This window comes from Mytilus galloprovincialis, chromosome 4, assembly GCF_965363235.1.
Source record: "Mytilus galloprovincialis chromosome 4, xbMytGall1.hap1.1, whole genome shotgun sequence".
In the NCBI taxonomy this organism is placed as follows: Eukaryota; Metazoa; Mollusca; class Bivalvia; order Mytilida; family Mytilidae; genus Mytilus; species Mytilus galloprovincialis.
The window spans coordinates 85,681,845-85,700,667 of record NC_134841.1 but is presented as its reverse complement, the minus strand read 5'-3'; the positions used below and the strand labels follow the sequence as shown (position 1 = coordinate 85,700,667).

At 31.4% G+C, this 18,823-nt stretch overlaps 1 protein-coding gene across 1 annotated transcript; it reads right to left on the bottom strand.

Moving 5' to 3' along the window:
* Nucleotides 1-10,922: 10,922 nt before the first annotated feature.
* Nucleotides 10,923-13,833, bottom strand: LOC143070808 (uncharacterized). The gene is made up of 3 exons (XM_076244947.1): nucleotides 13,560-13,833; nucleotides 12,596-12,655; nucleotides 10,923-11,546 (listed from the first exon to the last, which is right to left on the bottom strand). Exons 1-3 carry the CDS (start codon nucleotides 13,644-13,646, stop codon nucleotides 11,235-11,237), a joined length of 459 nt encoding a protein of 152 aa, XP_076101062.1. The 5' UTR covers nucleotides 13,647-13,833; the 3' UTR covers nucleotides 10,923-11,234.
* Nucleotides 13,834-18,823: the final 4,990 nt, after the last annotated feature.

Genomic DNA, 18,823 nt, shown 5'->3' with positions numbered 1-18,823 from the left:
CTTGAACAGCGTGGTGTAAACGTGATATAGTCTTAGTGGAAGCGTAGTTAAGTCGCGGTAAGAACGTGATGGTCGTAGTGAGGTCGTAATAACGTCGCTGTGAGATCGTAGCGCAGTCTCTCCGAATAGAATCACGCTCTCGCTACGATGGTACAGCGACATTTCAGTGCGATGGTACTACGACCTTAGTGACCGAACAACACTAATGATTAACTCATGCCGCGCATGCGTGAATCAATGTTTTGTCCGGTCACGCTTTAAATATGTTTCTCTATTTGAGTTATTCGATTAGTTATTTCATAATGAAAAAAAAGGTATTATTTTATGTAAGATTGATAATATTCCCTCTTTTTTCTGAAGTCAACACTTCAACTTGTATCCTAGTTATTTGATTAATTGAAAGTATTTTCGTAAATCTGGCAAAACATAAAAAAAAAACACACAAAAACTATAGAACACCTACACTATATAAGGATTTATTTATTACTTTTTAAGTTAGCTGAAAAAAGTTTGTTTATAAAAGTTTATTTTCTTCCTCATATTTAAAACTATTCAAAGTTATAATTGATATATACTAAACATAACATTTTGCATCACGATATCATGTTTGTTTAACAATTGAAAACATTTGAGACATATTTATTTCAATATGTATTCCTTCTGAATTCAATGGAAAATCAAACAACTGATGTAAGCAAACAACAATAGTGTATTGACTTTAACATAACAAGGAAATAAGAGTGAAGTGTAGGAAAAGGTCAAAGTCGAAGTTCAACATTAACACGTAATCTAACTTTTGTAAATTGCTAATATCTCTATATAAACTGTATACGTACGTATAGAGTTCAACTTTTATTAGAACCATTCAACGTACATTTGTACTTTTAAAACACTAAACAAATATTAGTAATCAAATGACTCTTATCATTTATTTTATTCTAGCACCAAAAAGTACACAACGTACTATACTACCCATGTGTATTGCTGCAATTATTTATGGTCTCAACCAGTTAATTTTTTATTACTTAAAATATTACTTTCTCGTAGCTTACAAGACGTTGATATAAATATGTATTTAAAAGCTGTAAAAAGGTTTAAGAATAAATGCCAGCTATATTCATGTGTAAAAATAAACGTTTGTGTGAATCAAACAGTAATAAGTGTGAAAACGACCAAAATCTCGATAATTTTAATCAGAAGGTCCGAGTACACAGTTATTTCGTAGTGCATTTCTTTTAGACAATAAATGAAAATTAAAAAAATCTCACCTGCGCTTTCTCAATAATATTTTTACAGTGTGTTGTACTACTTTTGGGACAAATTATATCAAAATTATAGAAAACTTCATCAGCTCTAACTCAAAATATGGACAATTTTGTGTTAAGGGGGTCTTGCAATCTTTTGACAGCTTCCGAAGTGCTAATTTTTGACCTTTTTCAGCTGGACCTTATCACTACTTTACATTAATATTTATGACCCATTTTTTTTTACAGTGTCATTTGACCCCCCAACTTTCTATATGAGGCATAAAACATGAAAAAATAAATTTGGAAGGGGTATAACAAAAATTGACAAGTAACACACTGTCCACACTAAGGACTATAACTGTGTACTCGGACCAGAATCCTCTTTTTTAATAGTACTGACCACCAAAAGCTTTTACTTCATATAGCGTGAACGTTTTTGTTGCACTTCAGGCTTCCGTTGCTTTTGTATATTGTACTGTAACAATTTGAAAGGTCATTAAATTGTCATATATATTTGTCATATGAAGAAAATAAAAAGGGAAAAGTCAATCGATCGTTCTAAAACGTCACACTGCCTAATCATTCATGAAAGGTAACAATTTCATTTAAAAGTTTTGAACCGTTCTGATGTAAATATTTTGAGAAATTTCCGCATATAATTTTACAAAAAGTACAAGAGACAAAGTCCATATTTGTTTAACGAAACGAACAAAAATAACCAGGAAAAAATTGTGTTATTATCAGTATGACGCAATAAAGTTAGTTCTCATTCAATTCTAATGTAACATTTTAAAGATTTTACGTCATCAAAATGTATCGTATGTGGAATTGGAAATTATCAAATTTGATCTGATTGAAAATAAAATTTGTTTCGTTGAACATAACTTGATATGCAAATCACTGCTCTATCTCATTTTAAACTGTGGCGGATTCTTCCGTATATATATTAATTATCCAAAATGTCGTAGACACGGCATTAACTTTATATTCATTGCTTATTAAATGTTTAAATCGTTTGAAACTCCAAGGTTTGCCTAACAGCAGATATTGGTTTGAAAAAATACCATCGTTATCGATTAAGCTTTACGACAATTTTGACTCGAATGCCACAGAAAAGTCTTATGTTTCCCTCGGTTTTAGTTTGTAGGCATCACCCGAGGTAGAATCACAAGTCATGTCCACTTGCAAGTTTCACTTCTGTGTAAGTGACAAAACTGGAAATAATGTCAGATAATGTTTGATATACAAGTTTTATGCCGTTATAGTTAAATGTTTTTAGTAAGTTGCATCATTTAAATATGGTAATCCGAAGTCTTGTAAAATAGGCTTTTATTCTAGATATAAACAAAACGAAATGATATCAATAAGCAATATTTGCTACAAATAGCTTGGTACCATCGATGCTGGACTGAGAGACGATTTGATTCTAGAAGGTTAAATGATACATAATGATATTTGAAATACAAGACTCGTGTGTTTCAAATACCGGGATTTAAATGCATGAATGAAACTACAAGTATGAATCTAGAGATAGAGATTTTTTGTAAATTGAAATAAGGCAAATATATATTTCGTGCTTCCGAAATGTCTATACTACGATTAACCCCCACCAGGAACGTTCAAACCTAAACATTTGAAAAACACGGATATACAGAATACTAAAATTCTTAAATAATATTTTCAAATAATATCAGTAACAATTAACAATTGACAACTTATAACACTTTAGACGCTGACTAATGGATTAAAGTTTTTATGACATGGGAAAATATTTCGTCAATCTTAAAATATTTAAGAAGACTGAGTTGTAGGCATAATATTGTATACAGTCGGGGAAAAAATAGTATGCTTTGTTCCTCCCCCATCAAAAGTCCGGATATAAACGTTTAAAACAATTTTCTTAGAATCTTCCGATGTTTGTTTATAATAACAGTTTGAAAATAATCAACATTAATTAAATACCAAATTTCCCTTTAGAGAATATAATGAATCATTTACATAAAAAAAAAAAAACATCGTGTAAACTGTGTACGATCGTATTTCTTAAGAAATGTCAAGGTCATATTATATGCTTCAGATAATTTAAATAGTATTTTTATCTTTAAGAAATAATTTACCTGATATATTATTTAAGGATACTGCTTTCTCTCTTAAGCCCCAGTCCCACTAGACCACGATCGCACCACGCTCACCGCGATCTAAATTAAATTCAGATCGTGGTGAGGTCGCGGTATGAGCGGCATGAAAATGTAAATTTTCGTTGCTTTCACGATGCTACTACGTCCTCATTACGCTTCTACAACGATCCCGCTACGATTATAACACGTTATCACCGCGCTTATTCTGCGACCTTACTACGCTTATCAAGATCTTTCTACGCTCGTCACGTTCTCACTACGACCATACCACGAGTTATCCGATTGCAACACGATCTTACCACGCTTCTACTGCGATTATAGCACGTTCTTACCACGATTACACTACTTTCAAACCGCGATCTTACTACGCTCTCAGCAATAACGTCAACATCGTGTTCCATATCAATGCAGTATCATTATTTCAGTTCTATTTCTAATTAATACGTAGATTTCTCGAAAACAATACAATCAAGCCACCAAAATCTACTAGAACACGTGGGCGTGGTGTTAGGGTTGACGTAGAGGCAGATGAGCTCTGATAGTAACGAATCTTGATCAAGTAGAGATGTAGGACCGACCAATTCGACCTAAATAACAATCTATTGCTGGTCCATAAAGCTGAAATGACGATATTTTAGTGAACGATAGCAGATATGAAACAGATGTGTCAATAGATATAGGAAGATGTGGTATGAGTGCTAATGAGACAACTCTCAATCCAAGTAACAATTTTAAAAGTAACAATTATAGGCCAAGATACGGCCTTCAACACGGAGCCTTGGCTTACACCGAACAGCAAGATATAAAAGGCCCCAAAAATTACTAGTGTAAAACCATTCAAACGGAAAAACAAACGGTCTAATCTATATGAAAACAATAAGCATGGTTGAGCCGTTAGATAAAATGGACAAGAAGTCCCAATTACAAACAGACAAACAAAACCTGGAGAGAATTAATATATTTTATGGGAAAATGACAATGAGAATAATGGTCGTAGTATGAACGTAGTCAGGTCGTAAGAAGAGCGTGATGAGGACGGCAAGGGCGTGCTAGAATCGTACTATGGTCGTGAACAGCGTGGTATAGTCGTAGTGGAAGCGTAGTTTGGTCGCGGTGAGAACGTGATGATCGTAGTAAGGTCGTAATAACGTCGCAATTAGATCGTAGCGCAGTTTCTCCGAATAGAATCACGCGTTCGCTACGCTCTCACTACGATGGTACAGCGACCTTTGCGATCTTACTACGATCTTAGTGCGCTCTCACTACGCTTCTACTACGACCGGATTTGGCCACGACCGCACCACGATTGTTTTGAACATGTTCAATGTTGGCCACGCTCATCACGATCTTGAAGACCTCACCACGACCGTGATACGACCTTACTGCGATCTACACGATCGTACTACGATCATCAAAACTTTCATTTTTTTCACAGATCGTAGTGCGATCGTGGCCTAGTGGGACTAGGGTATTAGCAATTATCATTTGTAATACAAATTTGATGGTGTTAATTACTTCTTCACGGCCGACACTCGGCTAACCGAGAGTTTTGTCGGTTAATCTATATTGAGTATGCGGCTATTTTGGGCGGTTCGTCTGTTAATCGAGTTGGTTATACGTCTGTTAAGAGTAAAATGCACAATTTAATGTTGAACTCTGTTAAATATACAGATTTTTTGGCAAATTATAAGAACAAAAAAAAAAAAAAAAAAAAAAAAAAAAAAAAAAAAAAAAAGAAAAGTATCTGACAAAATGATATACAGTATATCATAGAACATTTTCCACCTGCAAAAAAATTCATAATCTGCGCAGTTTTCAGTAAAACTAAAAGGCGTCGCACAAGTATGCAGTATTTATGCTTGTACGCATAGCAATTTTCTTAATAAAAGGCGAAACAAACAATTTTAGATATCTTTAAAGGATACGAAATAGTACTTTGGTTCTAAAAAAAAATTGGCATTAGTAAATATTTCATCATTGTAAAATAACGTGAATAATAGCACGTTTTAGGGGAAAATATTGGAATAAAGTCTGTTAATGGGTTGGACAATTAAAATTGTGTCAGTTAAGAGTTATTTAGCCACGACAATAGTTTTGTTACCTTAATATTTTCCCATTGAAAAAGTTAAGAATGAGATGTTTTTGAGTAAAAAAATATGACAATACGGTGCAACAGTATCCTTCTAGTAAGAGCATTTTTATTTTGATTTTCTTTGCATTTTATTGAAGGGTGTGTCACTTCAATATAGCGTGAATATGGCCGCTGGAATATGCATGAATTTATGTGTCTGTTCAAAGTAGCACGTTCTAAAATCCGATTGAAAGTGTCTATGCACATGCTATTTGTCACTGGACGTTAAAGCCTAATTCGTCAGCATCATCCAATTGATTCTTTTCTTCTATTACTTCATCATAAGTTTTTTTTACAAATCATTCTAAAGAAGTAAATGGAAAGGAGCGAATACAGCCATATTTGGTTATCTTAAATTTTAATTCATTTTATTCCGTTTAGTTCCTTTCTACACCAGTATAGAGGAACTGCAGTTGTCCGCATGTAAACGTCTACCATTTATCACCAATTTGAGAACATCGCAATCCGTTACTGTTTCAACACCCAGGGATGTTTCATGTCTGTATTCTTAAACAATAATATGTTTTCTCTCTTTTTTTAGCAATGCATCACTCTCTACTGTCCTTGTATATTATTCTATATTATGCGTCTCCATCCAGATTCTCGTGTATACTATGAAGGTCTAGATTGGGGCTGTTTATTTCTGTATTCTTTAAATTTGTATAACACTTTTCCCTAGATTTTATTTATTTTACTCACTATTCTTTCTCTATTCTTTATATTTTTGCATCTCAATATATTTTACTTACTGTTGTTTGATTACATTACGACGTTTATCTCTGATTTATATACTGGTTACCAATGTACAATGTAGATGACAAATTGGTGTCATTCATGACAATTTAACAGAATCCACATGATATATGCGACTATTCTTGGATGAAAGTTATATTACTATAATATTACACTTTTTGAAACCATTTTTATCAATTTTTAATTTCCATTGTCTAAATTGTTGTGTTTTTTTCGTTTATTTATGTTTCATTGTTTATGTGTTGTTTCCGTATATTTTAGCCATTCGTCTTGAGCCTATTCATTTGATCCGATAACACCCCATATAGCAATAAAATTATACTTTTATTGTCATTCATAACTCTTAACAGACCAATTAACAGACCGGATTTTATACATCTGACCCATTAAAAGACCAGGTTTTAAATAAAAATTGATTTATGTCACCAAAATACAGACTTTCGTGTAGATTTTTCACACAATGATATTAATATGGTGATCACCCCGGTTTTTGATGGGGATCGTGTTTCTCAGTCTTTTGTTTTCTGTCTTGTGTTTTCGGTACTGTTGTTTTTTCTTGAAATTTTCAAATTTAGTACTGTTATTTCAACCCATATGGGACCAATGGGTTATTTGGGCCATTCTAATCACTTGGCGTCCGTAGTCTAAGTCGTGATCTGTCGATTTTGCACTAAAGAAACTGAGAAATCTCTTGAACAAACCGTACAAATCAATCTAATGATATTTTGTTTTTTAAATTTGGCGGATTTAAATTGCTCATAAAGCAAAAATCATGAAATGGTCAATGTTGCTAAAAAATATTGATTTTTTCATCGCAAAAAATTATAATAGATAGAGAAAGCCCCTAAATACGTCCAGAGCGACATGATCTCCCATTCTTTGAATTAGTAAGCATACTTGAAGTGAAATGACTCCATATAGAAGTATCCCTTCTAAATTGTGAAGGAAATTGTCCGTGCTTTCTTTAAAATATATGTCATCTTTGAGAGAATTTACTGTAATCGACAAAACAACTGATCAGCGAGAAAAGATTAATATAATCAACCGATAGGCGTTTATGCTGCTCTCGAATGCAATTGCTTTTCATTTTGACATTTATGCTTATTTCTTGAAAACTATAACATATATCGAGGCCATATAATAAACAAACGTGAAGATCGATAAAGTCATCATAGATACTAGGACTGAAAATTTGTATGTTCGCCAGACGTGCGTTAAATATAAAAACATTGGGGGAAATTGTCTTGAAATATGTAATAGATATAGAGCATATAGAGAAAATTAAGGCGACAATAGTTTCCAGATGTTCAAATATCATAAATCGATTAGAAAATTAAAAACAAAACAAGTTAATGGCCATGAAACTTGGCAAACTATCTCATAATTGCCTAAGCTTAGGTTATGCAAAGTTTTATAAAGATTGGTCAAGTTTTTCTGTCCTATTAAGATATGGATTCCTGAAATCTAGATTCTGTACTTTGGTATCTTTCCTGAATGATTTGCTGGTTTCAATTTGTCAAACTCAATAAAAGTAAAGGATTTACATCTTTGGTTTATAGAAATTCTGTTAAAATGTGCTATTTTGGCATTCTACGGCTATAATAAGCATTTTAAAGCAGTTTACATTTTATGCCTAAGAGGCATGCTGACTTTCTATCTGAAAGCTTTTTTTCCTTGATATTTGTGTTTCTATGCTTTATAAATCAAATTTAATTAACCATTTGCGAATTCTGTATATAGAGAAAAGTAGATAAATACAGAAAAAAAGTGCAGCATATTTTGTATTTATGGCCCTGGTTAAAAGGCCTAATTGATGTATGTAAAATGTGAAGAGCTTTGTACATCAAATCTGTAGTCCATCACAAATATTTCACTAAATTTAAAAAACTAGAGGCTCTCAAGAGCCTGTGTCGCTCACCTTGGCCTATGTGCATATTAACAATGGACATAGGTAAATTCATGACAAAATGGTGTTTTGGTGATGGTGCTGTTTTTGAAGATCTTTCTTTACTGAACATTCTTTTTGCTACAATTATCTCTATCTATAATGAACTTGGCTAAGTAATTACAGTGGAAAATATTTCCTAAAAATTTACAAAAAGTAAAATTTATGAAAATTTTTAACAATTGACTATAAAGGGCAATAACTCCTTAAGGGGTCAATTGACAATTTTGGTCATGTTGACTTATTTGTAGATCTTATTTTGCTGAACATTATTGCTGTTTACAGTTAATCTCTATCTAAAAAAATATTCAAGATAATAACCAAAATCTTCAAAATTTCCTTAAAATTACTAATTCGGGGGCAGCAACCAAACAACAGGTTGTACGATTCATCTCAAAATTTCAAGGCAGATAGATCTTCACCTGATAAACAATTTAACCCTGTCAGATTTGCTCTAATTGCTTTGGTTTTTGAGTTATAAGCCAAAAACTGCATTTTACCCCTATGTTCTATTTTTAGCCATGGCGGCCATCTTGGTTGGTTGGCGGGGTCACGCTACACATTTTTTAAACTAGATACCCCAATAATGATTGTGGCCAAGTTTGGTTTAATTTGGTCCAGTAGTTTCAGAGGAGAAGATTTTTGTAAAAGTTAACGACGACGGACGACGACGACGGACGCCGGACGCCAAGTGATGAGAAAAGCTCACTTGGCCCTTTGGGCCAGGTGAGCTAAAAAAAGCACTCTACTATATTCAGTACAACTCACTCCTTTCATAGGCTACCATATTTTTTATTCTGTATGATAGTAAATGGTCCAGATTTATGCCTATTGAGACTTAAACTAAATGCAAGTTTTCCTTTGAAAAGTGAAAAAACTGGCCATCAGCTGACCATATTGTCTTTCAAAAATTTAAATCCAAGAGTCCTTTTGCAATTAGACTTCTTGTATCATAACACCTTAGCATAGAAATGAGCAAAAAGTAACACATTTTCATTTCTGATAGCTTCTGTGTGCATTTTCATATGTCAATATGGGCTACCTCCTAAATTGACTCTAAATAATTCTCAGTACTACATGGCCCAAGACCATTTTATACTCATGTGGTATGATTTTGTAACTTTTCTTTACATTAAAAGTACATTTAATATATATGAAAGAATAATTCAGGCTTTCCGGCATAGGCTCATATAAATTTGACTTTGGAATAATTACAATACATCTGATAAATAAAATGAGTGTTCATGTGCTTTTAATACTTAATATATAATATTCAAGGGCATTTAAAAAGAAAATTTTTGCAAAATATCAAATTTTTAGGCCAAAATCTTGACAGTTGAAGATATTTAATTTATACGTCAAAAATAAACATCCAAATGTAAATACCAAAATGACCCTAGTTTCTCTAATATATGCCATATGGCCATGAAACTTGGCAAACTATCTCATAATTGCCTAAGCTTAGATTATGCAAAGTTTTATAAAGATTGGTCAAGTTTTTCTGTCCTATTAGGTCCAAGGACACAGTTATCGTCCTTTGGTTTTCATTGTCTACGAATATAGTCCCTAGTGTAAACAGTATAACGTGCATGTTTTATTTGATACACTTTCCCAATTTATTTCTTGATATTAAACGCATGAAATATTAAATAGGGGGATGTAATTACATGTTAAAAATTTGGGTGCTGAATCTTTATGTTAAGTAGTGATTTGGTCCAGTTCAAAAAGGTCAAATTTTATCACGTCTGAAGCTGTCAAACTGAATTTTACACCCCCTTGACACAGAATTGTCAATATTTTGAGTTAGAGCTGGTAGAAGTTTCTATAATTTTGATATTATTTGTCTCCGTGGTAGTACACTACACTGTAAAAATCTTTTAGAGAAAGAGCGGGTGCGATTTTTTTAATTTGAATTTATTGTCTAAAAAAAATGCTCTACGAAATAACTGTGTTCTCGGGCCAAATGAGAGGTTTATCGCTATAAAACCTGATTCAATCCACCAATTCCTTCATTTGAAAACGTCTGTACCAAGTCAGGAAGATGACAGTTGTTGTCCATTCGTTTGATGTGTTTGATCCTTTGATTTTCCACTTGATTAAGGACTTTCCGTTTTGAATTTTCCTCGGAGTTCAGTATTTTTGTGATTTTACCTTTTTTAAATTCAGTTAAAAGTTTAATTTGTCTATTGTTATTCTATTAAAGGTTCTATTTTCCCCGAAAAAAAGGAAGTCTCTAATCAAATGGCAAAATCAAAAGCTCGAACACATCAAACGATTGTAAAAAAAACTTTCATATGTAAATTAGACTGAATTATGAATCCGTTTGAAGTACGGTTATGTCATTCAACCGCAGATGATAATCATTTATGGTTAGTGCACGAACGCATCATCTTTAGTCGTAGGAGTTGGCAACTTAAATTTTTAAGTTCCATAAAATGTCTCATCATTTATAAAAATAACATTTTTGTGCATAGGTTATGAATGCTAAAAGGAGTGAGCTTTCGTGGTCATTGTTAAGAAAAAACACTATTTGGTCCGTAAGCCTTTACTTCTTTATGTGTGTTTAACTTGACAGTATGCATAATAGGTCATATACATGGTGAATGGTTATCTTTTAACAAAAGGATAAAAAAAAAATGAATGTTGCCTCGAGCCTGTGATAGAATATGGTAATCACGCTTTTCTAAAGTATAAAACAGATAAAAATGTACATGGTTTATTGTCTTAGGCATTGGTTGATGAGCAATATATTACATAAAACATTTGTTTAAGTCACGACTAGAATTCATACAAAATAAAACACAAGTTCAATATCGAAAAGCATATAAAACATATCATATACAAAAAAATATATATAAAACATATCATATACAAAACAAAACAATACAATAAATACCTATAAATTAAGCACCAAGTTGCATTCGCTCTGATAACAGTATGGTTCGTACTATTAGTGTTTATTATACATAGATTGAACATAATATAACTCCAATTGAGATCAAGATACCAGAAACCACTAATCAAAACACCAATTGCAAATTATTTTCTAGATTTCCAAGATATGTATGCAAACTTTCTAAAACTTTGAGAGATCTTGCTTGATAATGCGACTTTTGGTTCCAGCTTCTTCTGCAAGGCATATTCCTGCGATGTCTGCGATTATTATTAGATGTGATACACATTGTCATTAAAATATCACTGTTTAATGCTCTAAGTTGTTTATATATGCTTGATGTTGGATCTTGTTCTGACATTTCCATGGAAGAAATACTTAAGAAATAATTTTTGAAATCTCTGTGCAAGTTCTTTATGAAAAGATCAATATTGTTGATCTGAAATACAGAAAAAAAATATTCTCGAATACGTTTTGTCCAAAAATAAAAAGTGTTTTCAAAATTTATAAACACCATAGCAGACAATACTGTTACATGATCGTTCACGAATAATTTATTTAATATGGTTATATTTTTTTTTAAATCTCCGTAATGCAATTTTGATATTTTGAAAAACTATGAAAAATATTCAAACAAAGATCATATAGTCAAATCAGAATGATTTCACATTACGAAAACGTCAAAAATACTTCCTATTAGAAGTCCTTTACGCATGAGAATTTTTCTAATATATAACATTATGAAAGAAATGCAAATGCAAGATTTTATAGATTGTGTTTGATTACGTTTGCAGTTAATAAACGAAGTTACCCCTCCTTGTATTCATTCTCAACGACATTTGTTTGTTTTTAGCTTTAAAAAAAACGAAACAAAAATATTATTGGAACTCCATCTTCGTCAATATTGCACCTATATAAGTGAATTAGGAGACCAACATACTGAATCATTCAGGTTTACGTGGTAATATTTTATGGATAATGTACGATGTGGGACCAAATTGACCATAACATCGAATGATCTGTTTCTATTTTTTTTTTAAATCAAATGATATGTTTCTAATTTTTTAAATTCAAATGATCTGTTTCTAAATTTTTTTAAATCAAATGATATGTTTCTAATTTTTTAAAATCAAATGATATGTTTATAATTTTTTCAAATCAAATTTTGATTCGATATCCCCCTGAACAAAAAGACATGGCAAATATTCACAATTTCTGAAATTTGGTTTGAAGGTTAAAAAATTTGATTGGTAAAAAGTAAAATCACAAAAATACTGAACTTAGAGGAAAATTAATTCGGAAAGTCCATAATCACATGGCAAAATCAAATAACAAAACGCATTAATGCATTAATATTTTTTTCTGTGATTTCACAAGACTAAAAAGGTTTCCACATGCTCCTTCTTCTAAAAACATTCATTAATTGGCAAAATCCATACTCCTGTGTAAATTCGTAATATAGCAATCAGAGTTTAAAATGGTACTCACCTTAATTGAAACTGGCAAGCTAGACCTTCGATTTAACGATGGCGTGATATGTCTGGTATTCTGAATGAAAAACAATTAGTATTTATGATTGCTTTTAATTGCGATACATGGAACTTTAAATTTTAAAATGGTTCATGGACTGGATATGTTTGATATAATGTCATGTCTTGGTAGTGCATAACGCTCTTTGCACAAAACAAAGTCATGCTAATACATTCATTACGGGTTCCTACCTTTTCAAGGCAAAATTACAACCTTAATCGATTTTCTATTGGTTGGAATTTCTTTGCAACGACCCATTTGAACAATTAACTTGGGGTAATATTTTTCTTACCAGAATATGCATAAAATATTTTCTTCTGAACTCATCTTGTATTATTCTATTTCTCATTTCAAATCCCATTTAATTAGAACCGATTTTTGTTGTTTTGCTTGTAAACAATCCCTATCGTATAAAATCAAGCAAATAATGTAATGTGATTAATAAATCGCACATCCATTTAATAAGTAGCCTCTTTTTGGCTATACGTCTTCCTTATATCCCTTGAATTTATCGACGATATGAAGATATACTTTGGCTAGGCGAGACAACTCGGAAACACATCCGCTGCATGTATATTAATTGATAAAGTAACATTTATTTAAATGTAAACTTGTCTTTGTTGAAGCACAAAAGTTCAAATACATAATGTTTTGTTCATTACAAAGATAGAATAAAGCAAGTTTTGAACTAAAATGCTAAACGGAAACTAAACTAAGCAGCGGAGACATCTTCCTATTATAAGGTTATCTAATCAATGACAAAATGTTATTGGTTTTTTTTTTTGGCAACTGCGGATATTTAGTCCTTAAACGAGCTTTTGACATTGAATTAACTGCAACGATAGTAAAATAAAAACATTTATTTGAACATTAAACCGTAAAAGTTTTTTCATGATGAAAATTCATTTGTATAAATACTTACGTAATGATAAAAAAGACTTTCAATTCTCAATCGCATACTTTCAATGAGAGTTTTAAATGTTGCCGAATAAAATTCACCATTGACCATTCTCTCATTGTTTCCTCTCTGGAAACATGGACTCCGAAGTTCCGATAAAGTTCTCTCTGAGAATGGATGACAATTATGGGAATACACAGTTGATCCTTCCCAGTAAATACATACAGAGAAAACAAACACAGTTTTACCTAAAATTGAATAAACAATTCAATTTATATTCTTGTTATAATTTTTGTTAATAAAAGATTGCAATCCATAAAAACAACATGTATTTACAAAGAGAGAAAAAAATAAATGTAAAATATGGTATGTTACCAAAACATGATTCACCACAAGATGATTGTTTTTTCTATAGGATACACGATGAACATTTCATATATATATATATATGCCATTACGGTTTCTTGTTCAGCCATGCTTAGCTCAAAATATGTTTCGGTAAGTACTACTACTTTTACTACTTCTACCACACCTACAATTATTAGAACTATTACTACTCATTGCTGCTGTTGTTGCTACTACTAATGCTACTACTTGTAATAATAGTAATACATCTTCGAAGTTAAGAACCGTTCCTCGTCTATGTATTGCTTTTAATTAAGTGCATCTATAAAGCAATTTTTATAGGTGAACGTCTGATTATTGTGAGTTGGTCAATAAAGTGTAAATGTACCTGGATTTATAATTCAAACTTATTAAAACATAACACATCTCTTTTACATTTAAATATGTTAACAGTTTGTAAAAGTCATTTTTAAAATTCTTAGCCTTTTTCATATTTTAAAGGGACTACAAATATGATTATGAAGCACTTTACAAGTATTTCAAAGATAAATAGTTGAACAATATACTCGACAGTGTGGTATTACAAGAAAATTTAAATAAACAGTTTATATTTCATTTTAGATACAAACATTTTTTTAGAGACAAAAATTAAATATGTCAAAAGATAAAGAATAATATGCTCTGGAGTAAACAATCATTTACCATACTTCCTTCTTGATTAACGACAAAATCCGAAACGGTGGTAGCCTCATTCTTGTCACATTACGTTGAGCAATCTCTAGAGCAAGGACCGATAACCCTGCATAGGAGCTTGTACATTCAGTTGACTAATTTAAAGTTTAGCCAAGCTATTGTTTCGGAGTTTTGATTTACTACGATTGGGTGAGTGTGCGAGATACTTATGATAACGTGTCAATTATTTATGGTGCAGATTGTTGAGACTTTCATATTGCTTGCCAATACATAGATTGTTGATAAATTACAAATCTCTTATAGGTTAAAACTGTTAAAAGGTGTTCTAGAGGTAGAGCTGCCCAGAACCATAAGTTGAGAAAAAAACGTGTACATTTACACCATTAGAAAATAAATATACTTGGTATTATGCAGTCATTGAAAAATAAGGGGAACGGTAACTTCTAATACTTCAAAAAGAAAAGAAGATGCATTAAAAGATTGGACAATAAAAAAACACGAATAATCCAAAACAAAAAAGTATAGCACATTTTAAATAGAAAAGAAACATTGAAAATTGATTAAATCATTTGTTTTTATTTAATTGCGTTGAAAAAGTGCCCTCACTATCTTATAAACCAATTTTAGTTTTAATCGGTAATTTGCATCTTAGCCGCGTATTAACATTTTGAATACATCTTTTAAGATAAGGAACTTTCCGATTTTAATTTTCTGCAGAGCTCCTTATTTTTGATATTTAACTTTTCAAGAGCTGTTCAGAACAAAATAATTAATTTAGTTCAAAATTTGTTTAGAAGTGTCAGTTTGCAAATGTATAACGTCGGATTGTTGTGAAAGTTGCAAACATGAATGTTAGTATTTACCTGAATGTAGGACTCAATTATAACGAAATTATTATATCCTCTGTGGTATTACAAGTATGAAAAGTTTAAAACTTTTAAAGGGAAGATGATTTATTATTTTCTATTTTTTGATATGTGAAAACCTTTTATGGGTATGATACGCTTTGTTGGTAATTGAATAGATTACTAGATTTTCAGCATAAAAAGATGTTTTTTTGTTGAATTATAAAGTATAATAAATCTATTATCATTCAATTTGTATTGCTATGTTAAAATTGGGCAAAATAAATAAGGTCATGATTGCTAAAACGTATCATTCTATACATACGTAGGATATCCATCTAGTTATACTGCAATTTAAACTATAAGCCTTAATACTAATTTTCAATTATATTTATGCTGTTAAATTTGGAGATTTCCGTTTTCGTTTTCAAAGAAAACTCTAGGAAATTTTTTGAACGAAATTAAGAATAGATTATTATTGGGCATGCTAAATATTTTACTCCCCATATCCGGGCGCCCCCTAGTCCTCATTTTCATTTTAATATATTTTTAGCCTGATCTTTTTTGCTGCAAACTTTAACAGATGTTATGTCGTGTCATTCAATAGTTATACAGGATCGGTACATATATGTTTTGGTTTTTTTTTAAAGTTTTTTTTAGATACTCAACTCCAAAACAAAAAGGCTGGAAGTTCATAAAACCTGACAAAATCAAATATATCCATCAACGGAATAAATTTAAAATATGACTTAAAACAGACATTCTTAAAGATTTTCAACTTTTCATTAAAGTTATAAATGACATCAAAGAAATCATAAGCTAATACTAATCCCCAATAACATAATAAAAAAAAATAATACGACGAAACCAAACTATGAACAACTTTACGTATTAAGGTATAAATTTGACTAAATAAATATGCAGTTAAAAATTGTGATTCTATATTATAATATGAACATTTGTTTGATACTCATACTTATAGCACGTGCAACAGATGGTTATTTGGAGTCTCAGTATATCTTCTAAAAAACTATATATTGAACCTGATCAAATTTACAATGGGGCGACAAAAGAAATATAGAAAAGAAAGTGTCATTTTTAACGTTAAAATGCCAAGTCACTGTTGACAACATTATATAATTGTATCCAAATGACTATCTTTACATAGAAATGAAATTCAAAACAGTGTAGCTGTGGCCATTGATTGACACATTAAAATCATCCATTGACTGGGACAATTTAGGTGAACGTTTGTATGTAACGACCAATGCTCACTATGTACTTTTTAAAGACACTTAAACTATGGGGTCACCAAAGGTTCTCAACACCTAAATAAAGTAATTCGAAAAATTAATCAGAAATAACACGATATTTTGATTTGTATCAATTATATAAATCAAAACACAAAGGTTATTCCTGATTAATTTTTCGAATTATTTTATAATTAAAGGCGTTAAGAAACCTTGGTGACCCCACAGCTTAAATGTCTATCGTAGGTACGTCGTGAACAGTGGTCGTTGCAGACAAACGTTCACGTAAATTGTCCCAGTCAATGGATGATTTTAATGTGTCAATCAATGGCCACAGCTACACTGTTTTGAATTTCATTCTATGAAAACTTATTGAAGATATAATATATTATTATTTGTAGGGACAATGAGAAATGTAGTGAATTTTTAAGACGTTGGTCCAAATCGTATAATGTTCTCTAAATTTTCAACTAACACTTTATTAAATTTCAGTGTTTCTATTCTAATACCCTATCTGTGACTTCTTCGTTAGCTTCTAAGTTGGTGTCTCTCTCGACCTGTCATGTCCAGCTAGCTGAGATACTAATTAGGTAATTATTATAGTAATAACATTAATTGTACCAATATTTCTGCACCAGATGTTTATTTTACATTTAATGTTTCTACACTGATGCGAGAGGCCAAAATTTTAAAGAGATTTAAAAACATTTAGATGATATTTCATTCAAATCTTAAGCATACAAGTAATGAAATGAATTTGTGTGGACGTTATAGTTATTTGACGCAATGTTTGCTGTGACAATAATGCGCCGAAATCATTAACAATGGTTATTTTATAAGGGTTTTTTCTTTCTTTTTTTAGGTGTTACAGTTAATTTATATGAAGCATAATTTCTTAATTAAAAAAAAAACTGTATTTGAAACGCTTTTGGAGAATTTGGATGTCGCTAAGGCTGTCGACTTGGTAAATTAAATATTATATTATTAATTATCAAATTAACAGCCACTCGATGAATGCTGCTTTCTGGTGGCCTATAGTCACGTAGCAAACTAGGAGAAGTGTCGTCCCTCAAACATAAGTAAAAAAGGAAATTTTGGATCGCTGCTGATTCATGCAATTTCTCAAGACAAAAAGTTTTCTGTGAAACATATTTTTTTCATATTTGATTTCCGGTGTCTTTTTTTTGGGGTCTTTTTATAGCTTATTGGTGTTTTCAATGTATTTTTAAAGACCACAGTGTTACATTGACATTCCAACTACTTTCTTTATATAATGTTATCTCATATCTCAACCTTAACATATTAAAATTTTGAATGCCCACACCTACATCCGAGATTTTCAACAACGAAAGAAAATTAGAGATCTTATTCCTCAAGTGCAAAATTTAAATCTACCGACTGCTGTTTTACATACAATTTTCATCCTATTGATCATATTCAATTTTAACAGAAGATTTTGACATCGTACATACAAATACTCAAAGAATTGTAAGTTAAAGGCCCGTTTATCGAAAACCCAAGCAAATTCACTGGAAGGAAAACTCAGGGTAACTGACGAGTTAACTGACATTTCCTCTCGATTTATCAAAGCAATCCAGTTATACATTCAGAAGCGCTTAAAACCTTTATGAATACTTAATTTCTTAGCACATGGATTTCTTACCTTCCAAGAAGCCTGCGTTGTTTACCTTTCTTCCACTACAAAAAAAAAGATGTTTTCCAGCTACCGATCCTATAAAAAATATTGTTTATACATGCAAGTTCTATTTAGAATGTCTGGTAATAGAATATATGTGTCACATATGACTACGTTATACGTTTTATTTGTCGTAACAATACCGTCTATTATTATTTTTTCTCGACTATGAAAGCGATTTTGTTCTTGCTTTCGTAACACATAGGGTGCTATATTAAGGGCAAGAAATGTTTACTTTCCGGTGCTCTTTAATTCACGGTTTTAGTGCAGTTCGTGTTTAATTGTTCTATGTAAGGTTGGTTATTGTTGTTTGACCTTTTATCCCTTTTATTTTTGTCTGTTTAATTAGAGTAGTGGCATATTTTACCAGCAGTGTTTATTAAAGTTATAACTATTCTCAACTCAATTTCGCATTATAGTTCTCTTTGCAGTTGAAGATGACATTTAGAAATATTGTGA

What these genes read in the sequence shown, in the direction of transcription:
- LOC143070808 (XM_076244947.1), bottom strand. Translation starts at nt 13,646, where the DNA reads ATGGTCAATGGTGAATTTTATTCGGCAACATTTAAAACTCTCATTGAA. An exon ending in AAAGTCTTTTTTATCATTAC is followed by an intron (nt 12,656 to 13,559) that starts GTAAGTATTTAT and finishes TTTTTCATTCAG; the next exon opens with AATACCAGACATATCACGCC. An exon ending in GCTTGCCAGTTTCAATTAAG is followed by an intron (nt 11,547 to 12,595) that starts GTGAGTACCATT and finishes TCTGTATTTCAG; the next exon opens with ATCAACAATATTGATCTTTT.